General features: G+C 47.3%; 1 protein-coding gene across 2 annotated transcripts in view; it reads right to left on the bottom strand.

The window, feature by feature from the left end:
- The window catches only part of SYT13 (synaptotagmin 13), a 46,157-nt gene that overhangs the window by 13,183 nt on the left and 16,964 nt on the right, over positions 1–16,010 (bottom strand). For both annotated transcript variants that reach the window (XM_064364994.1, XM_021665624.2), the window contains exon 2: positions 767–992. In XM_064364994.1, the coding sequence (XP_064221064.1) occupies positions 767–992 (226 nt within the window). The remainder of the gene's footprint in view (positions 1–766; positions 993–16,010) is intronic.

The raw sequence follows: 16,010 nt of genomic DNA, 5'->3' as shown, positions 1-16,010 counted from the left end.
GAGACCAGCCTGGGCCACAGAGTGAGATCTCATGTCTACCTCTACAAAAAATTAGCAAAAATTATCTAGGCATGGTGACGTCCACCTGTAGTCCTAGCTACTCAGGAGGATGAGGTGAGGATCACTGGAGCCTGGGAGATTGAGGCTGCAGTGGCCCATGATCATGCCACTGCCCTTCAGCCTGGGAGATGGAGCAAGACCCCACCTAAAAAAAAAAAAGTGCTTGGGACCTTATTTCAAAAATACAACAACAAAAAAAACCCAATGTGTTTTTTGTTACATCCTTTGTGCCAGGCCCTGAATTAAGCTTTTTATATGTATTGTTTTGTCTACACTTTACAACTCCCCTACCAGACAGACAACAGTCTAGTCCCATTTTGTAGATGAGGAAACTGAGGCTCACAGAGTTACAGCAAGACCCATGCCACAGAGCAAGCATATGAAAGGGCAGTGAATTAAAGCCGTGACTCTGAAGCCCATGGTTTTAACCATAGCTCTTTATCCTGTCTCAGTTACACACACACATGACTAGAAAGGGACTCCATTTCCCAGAGGAAAGTTGGTGGCCTGGGGGAGAAGTGCTATGGCACCATGTTGCCAGAAAGAAAGAACAATAATTCCAAGGTCCAATGCCCACCTACTTGGTCGGCATCAAATGCCGGGGGCACTTGGCCTCCTCATTAGGCCACACACAGCATCTGCAGAGACATTGACAAACGCCACTGGAGTGCTACCCATGGAGGTGTGGTGGGCAGGAGACCCCTACCATTCTGAGGGAGGATGAACAGCTCCTCTGTGACCTGCCTCTTGAGGCGGCTGTCGTTCGGAGGTTGGGGGCTGGCAGGTGCAGCTGGCTCCTCCGTGGACCTCAGTGAGTAGTCAGCATAGTTGATGACCTCTGGAGCCGTCACAGCTGGCCTGGGTCCATAGATGTCTGGGAACTTGAGGAGGGCACATGGCTGAACGGGTTCCGTGGATTTTTTAATGTTGAACTACAAACACAAATTACTCTGATTAGCCCACAAGGAGCCCTCCCATCTGTTTCCCCCCGTGGAAGGGAGAAGCGGTGAACTGACCTTTTGTAGGAGGCAGGAGGAGAGGTGTGGTTTCATTCTGCTCCAAAGAGCACAACCTAGGAAGGTCTAACATCATCTCCAAACCCACCCAAATCCACAACCCACTGAGATTTGGGCCCTGTGCATCCATCCCTCCTCCACCCATCAGCCCGTCCATCCTATGGCTGTGCCGGCGGGTGTTGCCCGGACCTGCTGCAGGTGGTCCCCACTCCGCCGCTGTCGTCTGCTCCCCTTGCCTCTTCATTCTCCCTCCTCCGTTCCTCCCTCCTCTCTTCCACCTAATGGCTCAGAAATGCCAGTGGCTCCCACCACACTTGAAACACAATCCAGATTCCTTGTAGCTTGCCTAGCTTGATCCTACTCATCTCTCTGACATTGTCCCCAATCCTCCCTTTGTTCACCTCCAGTCACTGACCTCCCTGCTTCTCAAACAGCTTGGACTCTTTCCTTGGTCCAGCTTCCAGCCCCTAACTTTTCCTCCCAAACCACCCACCCCGACCTCCACCAGCTTTTTGCATGACTGCCTCCATCTCACACCTGAAGTCTGACCAGGGAGTCCATCTCTAACCCTCCAATCTAAATTAAATCCCTCCCTCAAGCTTGTCCCTCCCTATCACCATGTCCCACTCTTTGCTTCACAGCATTGATCTCACCCTAGGTTGTTCTGGTCATAGGCTGGGCTGTTTGTAGTAAGTCTCTCCCACTAGCATATGAGATCTATGTGCACAGGGATTACGTCTTGTCTTGCCTCTGCCTAGATTAGCCTGGTCCAAAGCCCACTGCCTCCATGGCTCTGGACGTGTGTCCTGACTTCAGATCTTTCCCCAGCACAGCAGTCCTCATCAGAAACATTAATCATCATCTTGTTACACACAGCAACTAGTCACCCTGGAAGAGACACATATGACTTGCAAAATCAAGTTCCCTTTGCATCTCCATCCCCACTGAGAGCGTCACTGGCATCAAGTTGCTGTGTCCCTTGTGCCTAGCATGGGGTCAGCTCACAGGGAGCACGCAGTAAATACCTGTGACTAGGGCTGCCATGTTGTATGATTTGTGCACTGCACAAGAATCTCTGGCTGAGAACAGAGTAGAAGCCAAAATGCAGCCTGTGCGCCATCTGCCAGTTGTGTGTTCTAGGCTAGGGCATTTTCACTTGAAAAAAAAAGGAAATCTTTCTTTTTGCAATGACCCACCTGCTTGTCAAGCCTTAAGTACACGGGGCTCCTCACACAGAGAAGTGGGATCTTCTGTCTTTGCCTCCCCTTTGAGAGACAAAGTTATGTGACAGGTAGCAATAGGAGCCTTCCAGCTCCTCAGGGTTGAAGACCAGGTGTAGAGCTTAAATCGCTGGCACCCTGGGTGGGCAGCCCACAAAATGTCCCTCAGGTTCTGGAGGATCTGGAGACTGAGATCAATGACTGAGTCTCCCAAGAAGCCTCCTGCCCTCCAGGCTGGCCCTCCCATCTCTGTGACTGTCACGGGTAGTGGGTGCAGATGCTGGCAGCAGGACTCACGCTGCCCTACCCAGTGGCAAGAGTGACCCTGCACGGTGTAGGCGTGGAAGTGGACGTGGTCTGGAGGGAGAGGCGGTTAACAGTTTACACTATTTCAAAAAGTTGTGTTTCTAATTTTTGTGCCCTCCTTATTTAGATTTCCCGGGATGAATCCTGGACATTCTGTCCTGGTTGAGACTGTCCCCAACCATTCCCGAGGAAGGCTGGACCTAGGTGACAGGGGCATTCCTCAATTAGTTTCATCCATTGGACACAGAGGGGATGTGCATAAGCTGCAGCAGGGCGCAAAGAGGGAGGAAGCCGGGACCGGCCTCTTGGGGTCCTCTTCGAAGTCCACTTCCTGCCAGGGCCCCTCCCCCTGCTGCCCCCACATTTCTGCGTATTTTCTTCTGAACTTCATAAGAGGTAGAGATTATCCCTCTTGTACAGATAAGGAAACTGAGGCTCGGAAGAGATTTAAGAAACCCGCAGTTCTCCTCTCAGAAACACCGTACAGTAGCTTATAATGTAACCTAAGCGAGGACCTGACTCTATCCCGATCACCACTGAATGTGCCTGGCGCACATGGACTCTAAAAGTGTTTCTGACTTCGGTGGAGTGAAGTCGCCTGGAATCATGCAGCTGGTGAGAGCAGCAGCAGAGTAAGCCTAGATCAGCCTGGCCCAAAGCCCACTGCCCCCATAGCTCTCGACATTTTTCCTGCCTTCAAATCTTTCCCCAGCACAACAGTCCCCATCAGAAATATTTATCATTATCTTATTACACACGGCAACCAGTCACCCTGGAAGTGACATGTATGATTTGCAAAATCAGGTCCCCTTTGCACCTCCACCCCCACTGAGAGTGTCACTGGCATCAAAGAGGCTGGCTTCCAGTACCAATCCTGTCACTGGAGCTAGGTCACCTTGGGGCAGGTCATTTCACCTCTCTGGGTCATCACCTTAAGTGACAGGTGATTTGCGGACCATCCCATTCACATTCTGAGTTGCTTTTTTAGGCTGCAAAGAGGTGAGAGACACCATTGCTTCATTTTCAGGTATAGGTAAGTTGGGGATGATTGCAAACAGGTAAATTTGGCAGCCCAGGACCGCAGTGCAGAAGCGGACGGGAGGTAGTATGTGTAAATAACACCTGGTGGCCAGCACACGGTACATGCAGGGCATAATCAGAGGCACCTGGGAGGCTGAGCTGGCCTTCAGGGAGGAGGCAGGGCATGACGGAGAGCTTGAAAGAGAGGGAGATTTGGAAGGTGGGGGCAAAGACCAGGGTCAGGGGAGTGAAAGTGTGTGCTCCTGACACCAGATGCTCAGGGCCCTTGGAAGAGACACGCAGAGTGATGACTAATGTCCCCATCTTTCTATCCTGCACAAAGTCACCACCACCTTCAATAGCTCATATAACTCCATATTACCTTCATCCTACTGTTTCACAATGAGGAAACTGAGGCTCAGGGAAGCTCGCTATCATACACCTGACAGGTGGTATGTTTCATCGAGCCTCCAGATGTTTTCGCTTCGAATTTCACATCATTTCCTACAGCTGCTTCTCAACAGCACCCCCTCGACCTCCCCCTGCAAAATCCCTGTTGGTCTTGCCACTGTATTCTAAATGCCAACCACAGCATCCCAGGGGCCGCCCATGGCCACTCCCTCCCATTCATCAGCGCAAAATCTATCCCAGAGGCTGCTGGGCCCCAGCGCACACCTAACTTAAAGTTACTCTCTTCTGTCACTCGGTTGGGACCGGAACTAAGAATGTTTGGGTGGCCTGGGAAACATTTTTGTGTTTATATTTGGTCTCATCCCAATTCAATCATCTGAGAAAAGGGCTGGGCTTCATTCCCAGTCTGATGCAATTTGGATGATTCTGCATTTCCAATGGGGAAATGACCACTGGGCTGAGCTCTGAGTGAAGTTCACTCTGCACTGCCTCAAGTCTTGACAGAGTCTGGCTCTGCCTTCTTCCCTCCCCAGTGGATCTCAATCTGTGTGTCCCTGATAACCTCAGTATTCTGTTACCGGAGCTTAAAATGTGCCCCTAGAGCAAAAGATTGGCCATTTCTTGGTTGTCCACCAACATCCATTCCCTCTCCCCTCCACCTGCCCTATACATCACCAGGCTGTCTAGGTTCCACCCTATCCCCGGCTCCCAGGAAAAGGTCAAATCCTACATTTCTTGGCATTATCTTGATGACTGATTCCAGCCCAGGAGTTGGCACCTGTCCTGGGGAAGCCAAGCCAGATGGAAGGGAGATGAAACCCAGATGCATTTCACAGTAGTAGACGAAGTCCCCTCCTCCTTGGACAGGAAAGCGGGTGGCCCTGCCTTGTGACTGCAAGGTGAGTCAGCATTGGGGCAGCAGAGTGGAGAGACAGAAAGAACCTATGTCCTTGTCATGAAGCTGCTCAGCCAACCAGTCCTGCACTCTGTCCTACTTCTGCATTTCAAGTGATATGAGTAGTACTGTTCCTATTGTTTAAGCCAGTTTGAATGGGGATTTTTGTGCCTTGCAGCCAAGAGCATCCCAAATGACGCACTGCCTTTTCCACAAGTATCACAGGAGATCATGACCCTGGTGTAGAGAAACTAGGCCTGAGGTAGGAAGCCCCCTCCTGAATCTCTGCATCCAGCCCGAGGCATCCTCATTTACAGTTTATTCTTATCCCGCTTTATCCTGTGTGGCAAATGGCTGGCTTTAGCCGGGAATGACTTACAGCCTTTGCCCAGGCCAAGAGCAGAATCTGGTGACAGCTACGCGAGTCTCTTCAAGGAGCAAAAGGAGCAGCTGATTACCTATCTCCTTCTTCTGTACAACCTTATTTATGGCATTTCAAAAACCTGGTTTCTCCACATCTTTCAAATGCATCTATATTTGCACTTAAATAGCTGAAACTTCAGTGTCAGAGAAACAGAAAAGAGGATTTGGGGTTGAGAGAGGGAGCCTGGAACAGGGTTCTAGGTGAAGAACAAGAACATCTGGAGGAAGGAGGCTCTCAGGGTAGCAGGGCCCCAGAGAGAGAGTTGCTCCAGCCTTCCACCATGGATGCAGGAGGGGCAGGACTTAGAATCAGGGATTCTCCGTCTACGTGTCCTTTGAAGCCCAGGAATAGGGCCTGGGAGATATATCTGCAGGACAAATGAGGGAAGGTTTCCAGTGGAGACAGGCATTCAACAATTAGAGGATGGGTGCACAGCTGTGCTTAGCATTGCATGTACATCTCGATGGAGGAATCACACCCTCAGATGTGCCTCAGACCCCTCAGATGTGCCTCCTTAGGTTCTCCCAGTCTCACCTGTCCCTGGGACCTTTGGCCACTTGCTGCTCCCACTGTGTCCAACCAGCTGCACGTGGGCACAGCCCCACAGGGCCTTGCATTGGGCTCAAGCCATGCCCTTCTTGCCTTCTGCTCCGGGGCTTCTCCATGGCTGCTGAGCTGTGAGACACTAGGAGCACTCTGTCCACTCAGAAGCAACCGAAATGTTCAGAGAGTTAAAGCTCCATAGGGGAACGCAGCAAGGAAAACCCAAACAACCTGATTCAAAAATGAGTAAAGAACTTAAACAGACACTTCTCCAAAGAAGATATGCAAACGGCCAATAACCACATGAAAAGATGCTCATCATCACTAAAGAGAAATACACGCCAAAACTACAGTGAGATACCACCTCACACCCATTAGGATGGCTACTATCAACAAAACAGGAAATGACAAGCATTAGTGAGGATGTGAAGAAACTGGAATTCTGTGCACTGCTGGCAGAAATGTAAAACGTACGGCTGCTGTGGAAAATAGTATAGTAGTTCCTTAAAAAATGAAAATTAGCCAGGTGCGGTGGCTCATGCCTGTAATGCTAGCATTTGGGGAGGCCAAAGTGGATGAATCACTTGAGATCAGGAGTTCAAGACCAGCCTGGCCAACATGGCAAAACCCCGTCTCTACAAAAATACAAAAATTTTCCTGTAATCCAGCCGCTTGAGAAGCTAAGGCAGGAGAATTACTTGAACCTAGTAGTCGGAGGTTGCAGTGAGCCAAGATTGCACCACTGCTCTCCAGCCTGGGTGACAGAGCAAGACCTTGTCTCAAAAAAAACAAACAAAAAAACAAAATTAAGAATAAAATTGCCATATGATCCAGCAATTCCACTCCTGGGTATGTACTCAAAATAATCAAAAGCAGGGTCTTTGGAGAGATATTTACACCCATGTTCATTGCAGCATTATTCACAATCGCTAAAAGGTGAAGCAATCCAAGCATCTATGAACAGATGAATAAACTAAATGTGGTATATTCATACAATGAGGTATGATTCTGCCTTAGAAAGGAGGAAGATTCTGACACATGCTACAACATGGATGCACCTTGAGGACATGATGCCAAGTGAAATCAACCAGTCACAAAAAGCTACACATTGTGTGATTCCACTTAAATGAAATACTTGGAGGCCTCAAAATTAGAGACAGAAAGTAGAATGGTGGATGCCAGAGGTTAAGAGAGGGGAAAATAGGAAGTTATTATTCAACGGGTACAGATTTTTAGTTTTATGCACAAAAAGTGTTATGAAGCTGGATGGTGGTGATGTTTGCACAACATAATGAATAAATTAATACCACTGAACTGAGGCTGGGCACGGTGGCTCATGCCTGTACTTTGGGAGGCTGAGGCAGGAGGATCACTTGACCCCAGGAGATAGAGACCAGCCTGGACAGCATAGTGAGATCCCATTTCTACAAAAAAGTACAAAAATTAGTTGGGTATGGTGGCACATGCCTGTAGTCCCAGCCAGTCAGGGGGCTGAGGTGGGAGGATTGCTTGAACACAGGAGGTGAAGGCTGTAGTGGGCCGAGATTGTGCCACTGCCTTCCAGCCTGGGCAACAGAAGGAGATCCTATCTCAAAAAAAAAACCAAACATATGTGTGCATATATATATATACTATAAATATATATACACACACACACACACACACAATTGAAGTGTACACTTAAAAATGGTTAAGATGGTAAATTTTATGTTACATTTTTTACCCACGATGAAAAAAAAAGAGAGAAAAAAACCCAAAACACCTCCATGGGAGGAATTTGACCCCTGTGAGCAGGAAGACAGGCAATGAATTACCCTTCCTCCTCCTCACTCTTCCCAAAAGTGCCTTCAGTCGCCTTTTGGAAGATGACCACTGAAGATCCAGCAGTCACCCTGGACGCCAAGTGGTAGTGGCTCAGTAATGTCCCTGTGCCTGTCCTCCCTCCTCCTGGGCCTCGCCCACCGTCCCCCGGCTCTTGCCTCTTCACGGAGGGCAGCACAGATGCCTCTGGCTCTGCCTGCGGTAATAATCCAGGCAGTGACAGATGGCACGGGGGGCGGAACCTGAACTTTCATTTAATGAACAAATATTTATTGAGCCCCACTACAGGCCAGGCCCTATGCTAAGTGTTTGGAATATGGAAGTAAACAGGACAGATGCTGTTCTTCCCTTATGGGGCTTACGTTGGAAAACCAGAAATTAATTATGTAGTTAATGACCTGTAAACAAACACTTAACCTTATCAAAGATGCTAGGTGACCCTTTTTGTGACATGATTAATTTTTCACCTTAAGGCTGTTTATTAATTTGGGTTTTCATGCTGGGACATCCCTCTTACAGTAGCATTGCACCATCCAGGAGGCTGCAGGTGGGGGAAGCAGATCTGGCTGAAAAAGGGGACATCTTTGCTCCTTAAACTTGAACTTCAAAAAGGAGGAGGACGGAGAAGCAGCATCCAGTTGAGCATCCAGTATTCAGATGAGGCTAACCATGGGCCACTGCTGCTGCTGGGGTCTATAGTATAGCTAAGCCCCCCTCAAGGGGGTAGCAGGGCTGGGGCAAAGGGACCCACAAGAGCCTGTCACTCTGGGCTCTAATACTGGTGATGATGCATACTAACATGTATGTAACGAAATATATCCTGCTGGTCAGGTATTCAAGCTCTAAAACAAGACAGCTTAGTTGGAGTCTGGGCTCTGTCAATTACTTGCTGTGTGACCTTGGGTCTGATTAATTAATCTCTTGTGCCCAGTTTCTTCATCTGTAAAACGGGGATGCTAACAATAGCATCTATCTCCTGGGGTTGGATTGAGGATTAGCTAGGATAACCCACACAAAGCTCTTAGGACAGAGGCTGGCACAGCCAACCCTTGACAAATGTTGGCAATATTTATGTGACACTCGGGTCTAGTCAGGTGCTATGAAAAGTGGGGTTTGCGTGTAAGGACCAGTTGATAAACTCTTTTTTGTTGTTGTTACTTTGTTACTCATTTGTGATAAATATTGAAATTGAGTGTGAGCATTACAACATACCTAAACTAACCTAAACTGACTCGTCTCTCACAGACGGTTGGAGAAGCTCTGGTCTGGACTGAGCATTCCCACACTGGAGCCACCGTGGCAGCTGCCATCTATGATGAAACCTCTCAGGGTCCTGTCCCTTGGTGTCCATGCCCTTGTATAATCCCCTCCCCTTGAGTGTGGGCTGGACCTAATGACTTGCTTCAAATGAATAGAATATGCAAATGTGAGAAGACAATACTTCTAAGATTAGATTACCGAAAAAATGACATTCAATTTTCCTTGCTGTGTCTCACCCACTCCCTCTGATAAAACACACTGCAATGTTGAGAGCTTTCCTATGGAGACCCCCACGTGCAAAGATCCAAGGGCACTGCAGGAAGAACTGAATCCTGCCAACAACCACAAGAGCAAGCTTGGAGCTAGAGGTTGCCCCAATCAAATCCTGAGATGGGCACAGCCCCAGAGGACAGCTTGACCACAGCCTGGCAGAGATTCTAAGCCAAAGGACCCAGGTAATTTCTGAACCCACAGAAACTGTGAGATAATTGTTTTTTTTTGTTTTTTTGTTATTTTTTTGAGACGGAGTTTCGCTCTTGTTACCCAGACTGGAGTGCAATGGCGCGATCTTGGCTCACTGCAACCTCCGCCTCCTGGGTTCAGGCAATTCTCCTGTTCTCCTGCCTCAGCCTCCTGAGTAGCTGGGATTACAGGTACGCGCCACCATGCCCAGCTAATTTTTTGTATTTTTAGTAGAGACGGGGTTTCACCATGTTGACCAGGATGGTCTCGATCTCTTGACCTCGTGATCCACCCGCCTTGGCCTCCCAAAGTGCTGGGATTACAGGCGTGAGCCACCGCGCCCGGCCTGATAATTGTTGCTTTAAGCCATCGTGTTTGGGGGCAGTTTATGACACAGCAATAGATAACTAATACAGTTGTTTGTGAGAATTACCCAAGAAGGTGTTTAAAAAACGTAGACACCACTACATACCCACTAGAATGGCTAAAATCAAAAAGACTGACAACATCAGTGTTGACAAGGATGTGAGACACCTGGGCTGCTCACCAGCGCTGGCGGAAGGGAAAGTGGCAAGCCACGTTGGAAAACTGGGAGTTTCTTAAAAGTTAAACATAAATCTATCCTGTGACTCAGCAGTTCCACTCCCACATATTTATCCAAAAGAAATGAAAACATGAATCTGCTAGAAGACTTAGACATGGCTAAGAGCAAGTGACTTGTCCCAGCCGAACACTGAAAGCAGCCCAGCTGTCCACCAACAGGACAATGGAGAGGTCAGCTGGGGCATATTTGTCCAGTGGAATATTTCTCAACCTACAAAAGGAATGAGTTTCAGGTACACTCAACAATCGAGAACAATTACAAAAATATGCTGAGGAAGAGAAGGCAGATGTCTAAGAATACCTACCGCAAGATTCCATTGATAGCACATGTTCTCGGTCAGGGACAATTTGGCCCCTCAGGGGACATTTGCAGTGTCTGGAGACATTTGTGGTTGTCACAACTGGAGGTGGTGGAGCTGCTATTGACAGCAGTCACTATGGGGGTTGGGAGCTGTCACTGGACACCAGGAATGCTGCTAAGCCGCAATGCACAGGGCAACCCCTATCTTAGTTTGAACAGCAATAATAAATCACCATAAACTGGGTAGCTTCAATAACAAATGTTTATTTCTCACAGTTCTAGAGGCTGGAAGTCCAAGATCAAGGAGCTGGCGAATCTGGTGTCTGGCGTCTGCCCACCTCCTGGTTTGCAGAGAGCCATTTTGTTGCATCCTCATATGGTGGAGAGCAGACAGCATCGTCCTCACACGTCTTCTTCAAGGACACTAATCCCATTCACGAGGACTTTACCCTCAGGACCTAATCACCCCTCAAAGTCCCCACTTCCTAACACCATAGCATTAGGGGTGAGAGTTCCAACATACGAATTCAAGGCGACACATTCAGTCCCTAGTTCCCCCACAACAAAGAATTATCAACCCAAAACTTTCATTGTGTTCAGCCTTGAGGTGTAGCAGTTGGCCTTCCCCGATGAATGCAAGTCTGTTAATAAGTGACCGGCTAGCCATAAGGTTCACTTATGAACTTCAAGTTGGGAAACCCTGATTCAGGTGAAGTTCTAGGACAGGTGGAACGAATCTGTGGTGATAGACATCAGAACAGTGACTGCTTTTGGGGAGAATGGACTGGGAAGAGGCACATGAGGGATACATATTGGTCAAAATTGATCAAACTGTAAACTCAGAATGTGTATATTTCACTGTATGCAAGTTATATCACAATAAAATGTAGATAGAGATAGATACACATACACACATGCACCTGAGTAGCATGTTGAATTGGGCTTTCTGGGGTGGTTGAAGAATCTGTATGTTCAGCAAGTTTGCTGAGTGATTTCTGCACACAGCCGGCCCAGAGCTTATCCGTGGACCTGCATTTAGGATCCACTGGTCTCTAGACCAGTATTTCTCAAACTTTCTTTCCAAATAGCCTCAGAGGCAGAGGAAGGTGATACGTACTCTAGGGAACAGAAGCAGTTGGGAGCAACTGGGAATCTTTTTCCAAATCTTCAGTTCTATCTTACAAATTCATAAGTCTTTGTATTTGATTCCATATGATTGTTTTAGTATTAAAATGTTTTAAATTACTACCAGCAAGGAAAAGTTTCTTTTATTTTATGACTTCTAGGTCTCGTACCACAATCCTTCTACTCCCCCTCAAATACATACACATACACACACTCACATTCACAATCACACACACACACATTCACACACACCCCCTAATGTCTGGACACAGGCATTAAGTCTATTACAGCAAGCTGGAAGAAGCTGAGAGAGGTCCTCATTGCGCTCATTTTGCCTTCAGGGAAGGACCAGTTCCTAGAAGCTGAGTGGGAACAGCCTCACTATCCTTTGACGATAGCTTAGAAGCTTGTCAGAATTTTCCTTCCAACTGCAGAGAAAATTTTCCTGGAGAAGATATGGGGTGCAGCAGAAGCTCTTAACCAATCCAAAGGTTCCATCTCCTCTGCCCCTTCCTTCTGTAGAGGAAGGCACACCCAACCCATTGTGTCCTCGCAGATACCAACAACTATCCGAACCTTCATGGCTAGTCGGTCACTTATTAACAGACTTGCATTCATCACGGAAGGCCAACTGCTACACCTCAAGGCTGAACACAATGAAAGTTGATTTCTCACAGTCTTTGAAAAAGCCTGGTTCTTTTCAAACTCAGCGTCCCAGTCTCTTCCACCTGTGGCCCTGTTTACCTGTGCCGTGCACTGTTCAAATATAAACTCCTCAAATCCTCATAATAACCCTATAAGAAGTACCAACATTGTCAACCCCAGTCTACAGATGAGGACACTGAGTCCACAGAGCTCAGTTCTGTGCCGAAAGTCATGGCCCGCTAGGGGATGGTAGAGGCTGCATTCAGACCCAGGCTGACTCGCTCCAGAATCCCCTGCGGAACCATCAAACCCTGCTGCCTTCCTGCCACTTCAGCCACCGCCTCCCATTTCTACTAAGCCTTGACCACTCTGCCACGTTTCTGTGCCCCTAAGGCGGATGCCCAGGACACTGCCTGGTCCCCCCACCCACTACGCTGCCCCTGCATGTCCTTTGATCAGGGAAACAGGACTGTCAGTGCCTATTCCCATACTTTGATGTGCATCAGCTTCACTTGGGGAGTGCATAGTTCAGAATTCCAGGCCCCCCAGAGGTTTGACTTGGTGGGTTCTAGGTGGAGCCTCGGGACGCCTCACTTGGGAACACCCTGATTTAGGGGAGCCCCAAACATCCAGGTAGGGTAGATGTAGATACCACCTCCTTCACGGCAAGCTGCCCACAGGCGTGGGCTCCTGTCTCAGAGTCTGCTCAGCTCCCACCGCAGCGCTGATTTGTCTAGTGGGCCTCCATCTCCTAGGAAGCTGCCAGCACCAGGGTCCTCTACTTCTTGTCTGCTTCAAGAATTGTGAAGCCGTCCTAGGGCAAATCCACAGTTATGTCCGGGGGTGGGAGAGAGGTGACATAGTTCAAGCTGCAAAGTGGAAATCCACCTTGAGGAGGAGGTTTGGCTTTTGGTCCAGGCAGCACAGCATTTCCATGGCGACCTTGCCCAGTCCGTACCAGCTTCTGTTATCCCTTCCAACACCTCCTCTCCTATTTGTTCCGAGTCTGTGCCCCCAATCCTTTCTCAAATCCACCTCCCTTGGAATTCACATTCTCCTAGTCTCCTTTCTCCTTGTAGTTATTTTGAAATCTAAAAAAGCCCGTTTGCGGTTGGCCCAGGGCACTCACTGCTCCCAGCTGGTATTTCATGTGATGAAGTTGGAGATTTCTTGGTGGGTGAGCCCTGCTGGCAGCTGAGTAAGGTGCCCTTCCCAACCCGGCCAGGATGAGACACAGCGGGAATACCAGCCAGCCCTAACGCAAGCCTTTTATCTGCTGTCTGTCATCATTCCATCATTCATTCAACATTGATTAACCCTTCTGACAGTGGTCAGCTGCCCAAACAACACTGTCTGATCACGGTCCTCAAGGAGTGGACATTTCCGGTGGGGTAGACAGCAAGAAGCCAGTATACCCAAAAAGCTATTTATTTCCCTTAGGAATAAGTGCTGTCAAGATCAGAACAGATGGTAATGAGGTTGGTTGAGAGGGGAAGTTGTTTCTGCTAAGAATTTGAGGACCATGGAAAGGTCCCTGAACAAAAATTTGAAGAAAAAAATAACCCATCATATGTAGCTTTACCATGTGTCAGATACCAAGTCTAAGCATTTTAGCCATTCGGTTTCACTTAAACTTCATGGTCTCATGAGGAGGCATTATTGTCATCCCCACTTAGAGGAAGAAACTGAGGCACAGAAGGGTTAAGTCTGAAGTCACACGGTTAATAAGGACTGTGGAGCCTGCAGCCTTTCTGGTTTGGCCTTATCCTTCCCTTACTGGGAAGACACAATGGTCTGTTACCATTCTGAGGTCTTGGGTAGACATAAGGAGAAGCCAGCTGGGGCTGGAGGAAGGATGTCTCATCTCTACCCTCCTAGCCTAGCCATTCACTCATTCATTCCATCAATCATCATTCAATATTGAGAGCCTTTTATTGGATAGAAGGCATGGCCAACACTGATTGCTACCTCCACGCACAGTCTGTATGTGTGAGTGGGTAGGGGGATTATTAGAGTAATAAGTATGATGGAGAATAGTTAAAAAAAACAAGCAGAGTCTGTAAGAGCAAACCAAGCTTTGCCTGGGGAAGGGGAAGGTGGTAGGAGCAGGAAGGGGAGAAGGGAGAGGTTCATAGAGATGCTGACTTTGGGTTGGGTGCCCCTGAAGTCTGATAGGTAGAGACACTGGAGAGGGGCATTCTGCCAAGACGGTAGAAGGAAAGTTTGCACTGTGTCCAGAGTACAGTTAGTCCGCAGGTGCACTGCAACTAAAACCCAGTAAGAGGAAGAGGGTGTATGTTGCTGGAATCCCATCATTTCTGGAGGAAACTGAATTTAAAAACAGAGTTTAAAAAAAAAACTTCGTGGACTGGAAACTGCAAAATGGCAGGATCCTGCTTAGAGATTTCCTTCTTGTAAGTGGCCCCTGCATTATATCAGCAGTCACATCACAAAGCTCTTTAGGCCACAGTCTCTGTAAATTTCCTATGTAACAGACACTCTGCAATGCACAACACAAACTTTAGTGTATTTAATCTTCATGCAACCCTATAGGTAAGTGCCTAATATTTTCTCCATTCTATAGACCCTAATATTAACAAATAAAAAATAACCTAACTATTTTCACTACAGAGGAAGAGACTGAGGCTAGGGGAGATCGAAACAAGGTCACACAGCTAATATATGACAGCACTGGGCTTTGAACCCATGTCCACCTCAAAACCAGTGCTACTAACCTGTATACTGTGTGGTTTCTTGGGGCTGTGTCTCTGGATACCAACCATACAGTTAAAAATGGAAATGTTTAAATCATTGCTTTTGCTTTTCTGCCAGGTGCCACATCATTAGACTGGCAGCCCCACCCACCCCCTCTTTCCCCTCCAGTGGTCTGGTTGTTTTCATGAACTGCTTGGATGTTTGGGCATCAGCTTTGGTGTTGTCCTCAGTTCTGAAACTGGGTTTGACGTTCTTTGTGCAGAAAATGTGTTTCATTTGTGCCCTGAACAGAGGCAATGTCAAGACTAGGTTGCAACCTCATCAACACTCATCATAAACTGCTGTATTTTAAAAGGTCAGTAATCTGGGCTCGAGCACAGCCTTTTCACTCCAGCCACCCTATCCTTATTTCCCCATCTCTAGTGGCCACAACGAGGCTGTCAGCAATGTGTCTCACCTCAGAGCACCGTCTCTGTGACTCCAAAAATTTGACTTTGATTTCAAAAATTTCCACTTCTGCCCCCTACCCTGTCCCGCTGTACTGATTTACTAGGGACTCAAAGTCTTCCTGTTAAACCGAGCCCATGTATAGAAGAAGGATCTCAGCTCTGCATCATTGAAAACTTCTGTCAGATAGGAACACTATTGTTTAAGATTGGTTCATTTAAATCCTTTAGATCTTTTTTTCTCAGTTTCTCATTTGTGGTGTCCATAGTTTTACTGTTCTTTTCCAAGAAAGTCATTTTTGTATTAAAGGCTGAAAAATTTGTTTATATGTCAGTTACCTTGGCATTGAAGTTAGAATATTCTTTCAGACCAGCTATAGGATTACTTAATTCTATGGTGCTCAGACAACTGATGAAACCATTATCTAGGGCAACTGCTATAATGCTGTCATTGTGCCAATATATTATAAAATAAAGCACAAAAATTTGATTTTGTATCCATTTAAAAATTGATTAACATATATTCAAGGTTATCCTTATAATAAGACCTCTTTCACGCTTTTGCATTCTGATAGGCTTTTCTTAGTGGAGAAGAAAGGACATAAATCTACAGAACCATCAAACCCATGTGAATATCACCCATTAAAGGTGATGCAGTATAGAAAAAACAAAGCACAGAGAACCACTAATCTAAGACATCCATCCACTTTTATTCAGGCACATCAGTCTCTAACCCA

Source organism: Aotus nancymaae, unplaced genomic scaffold (assembly GCF_030222135.1).
Source record: "Aotus nancymaae isolate 86718 unplaced genomic scaffold, 86718_ANA_hifiasm-v0.15.2.pri h1tg000059l, whole genome shotgun sequence".
NCBI classification, from domain to species: Eukaryota; Metazoa; Chordata; class Mammalia; order Primates; family Aotidae; genus Aotus; species Aotus nancymaae.
This window is presented reverse-complemented; position numbering and strand designations above follow the sequence as displayed.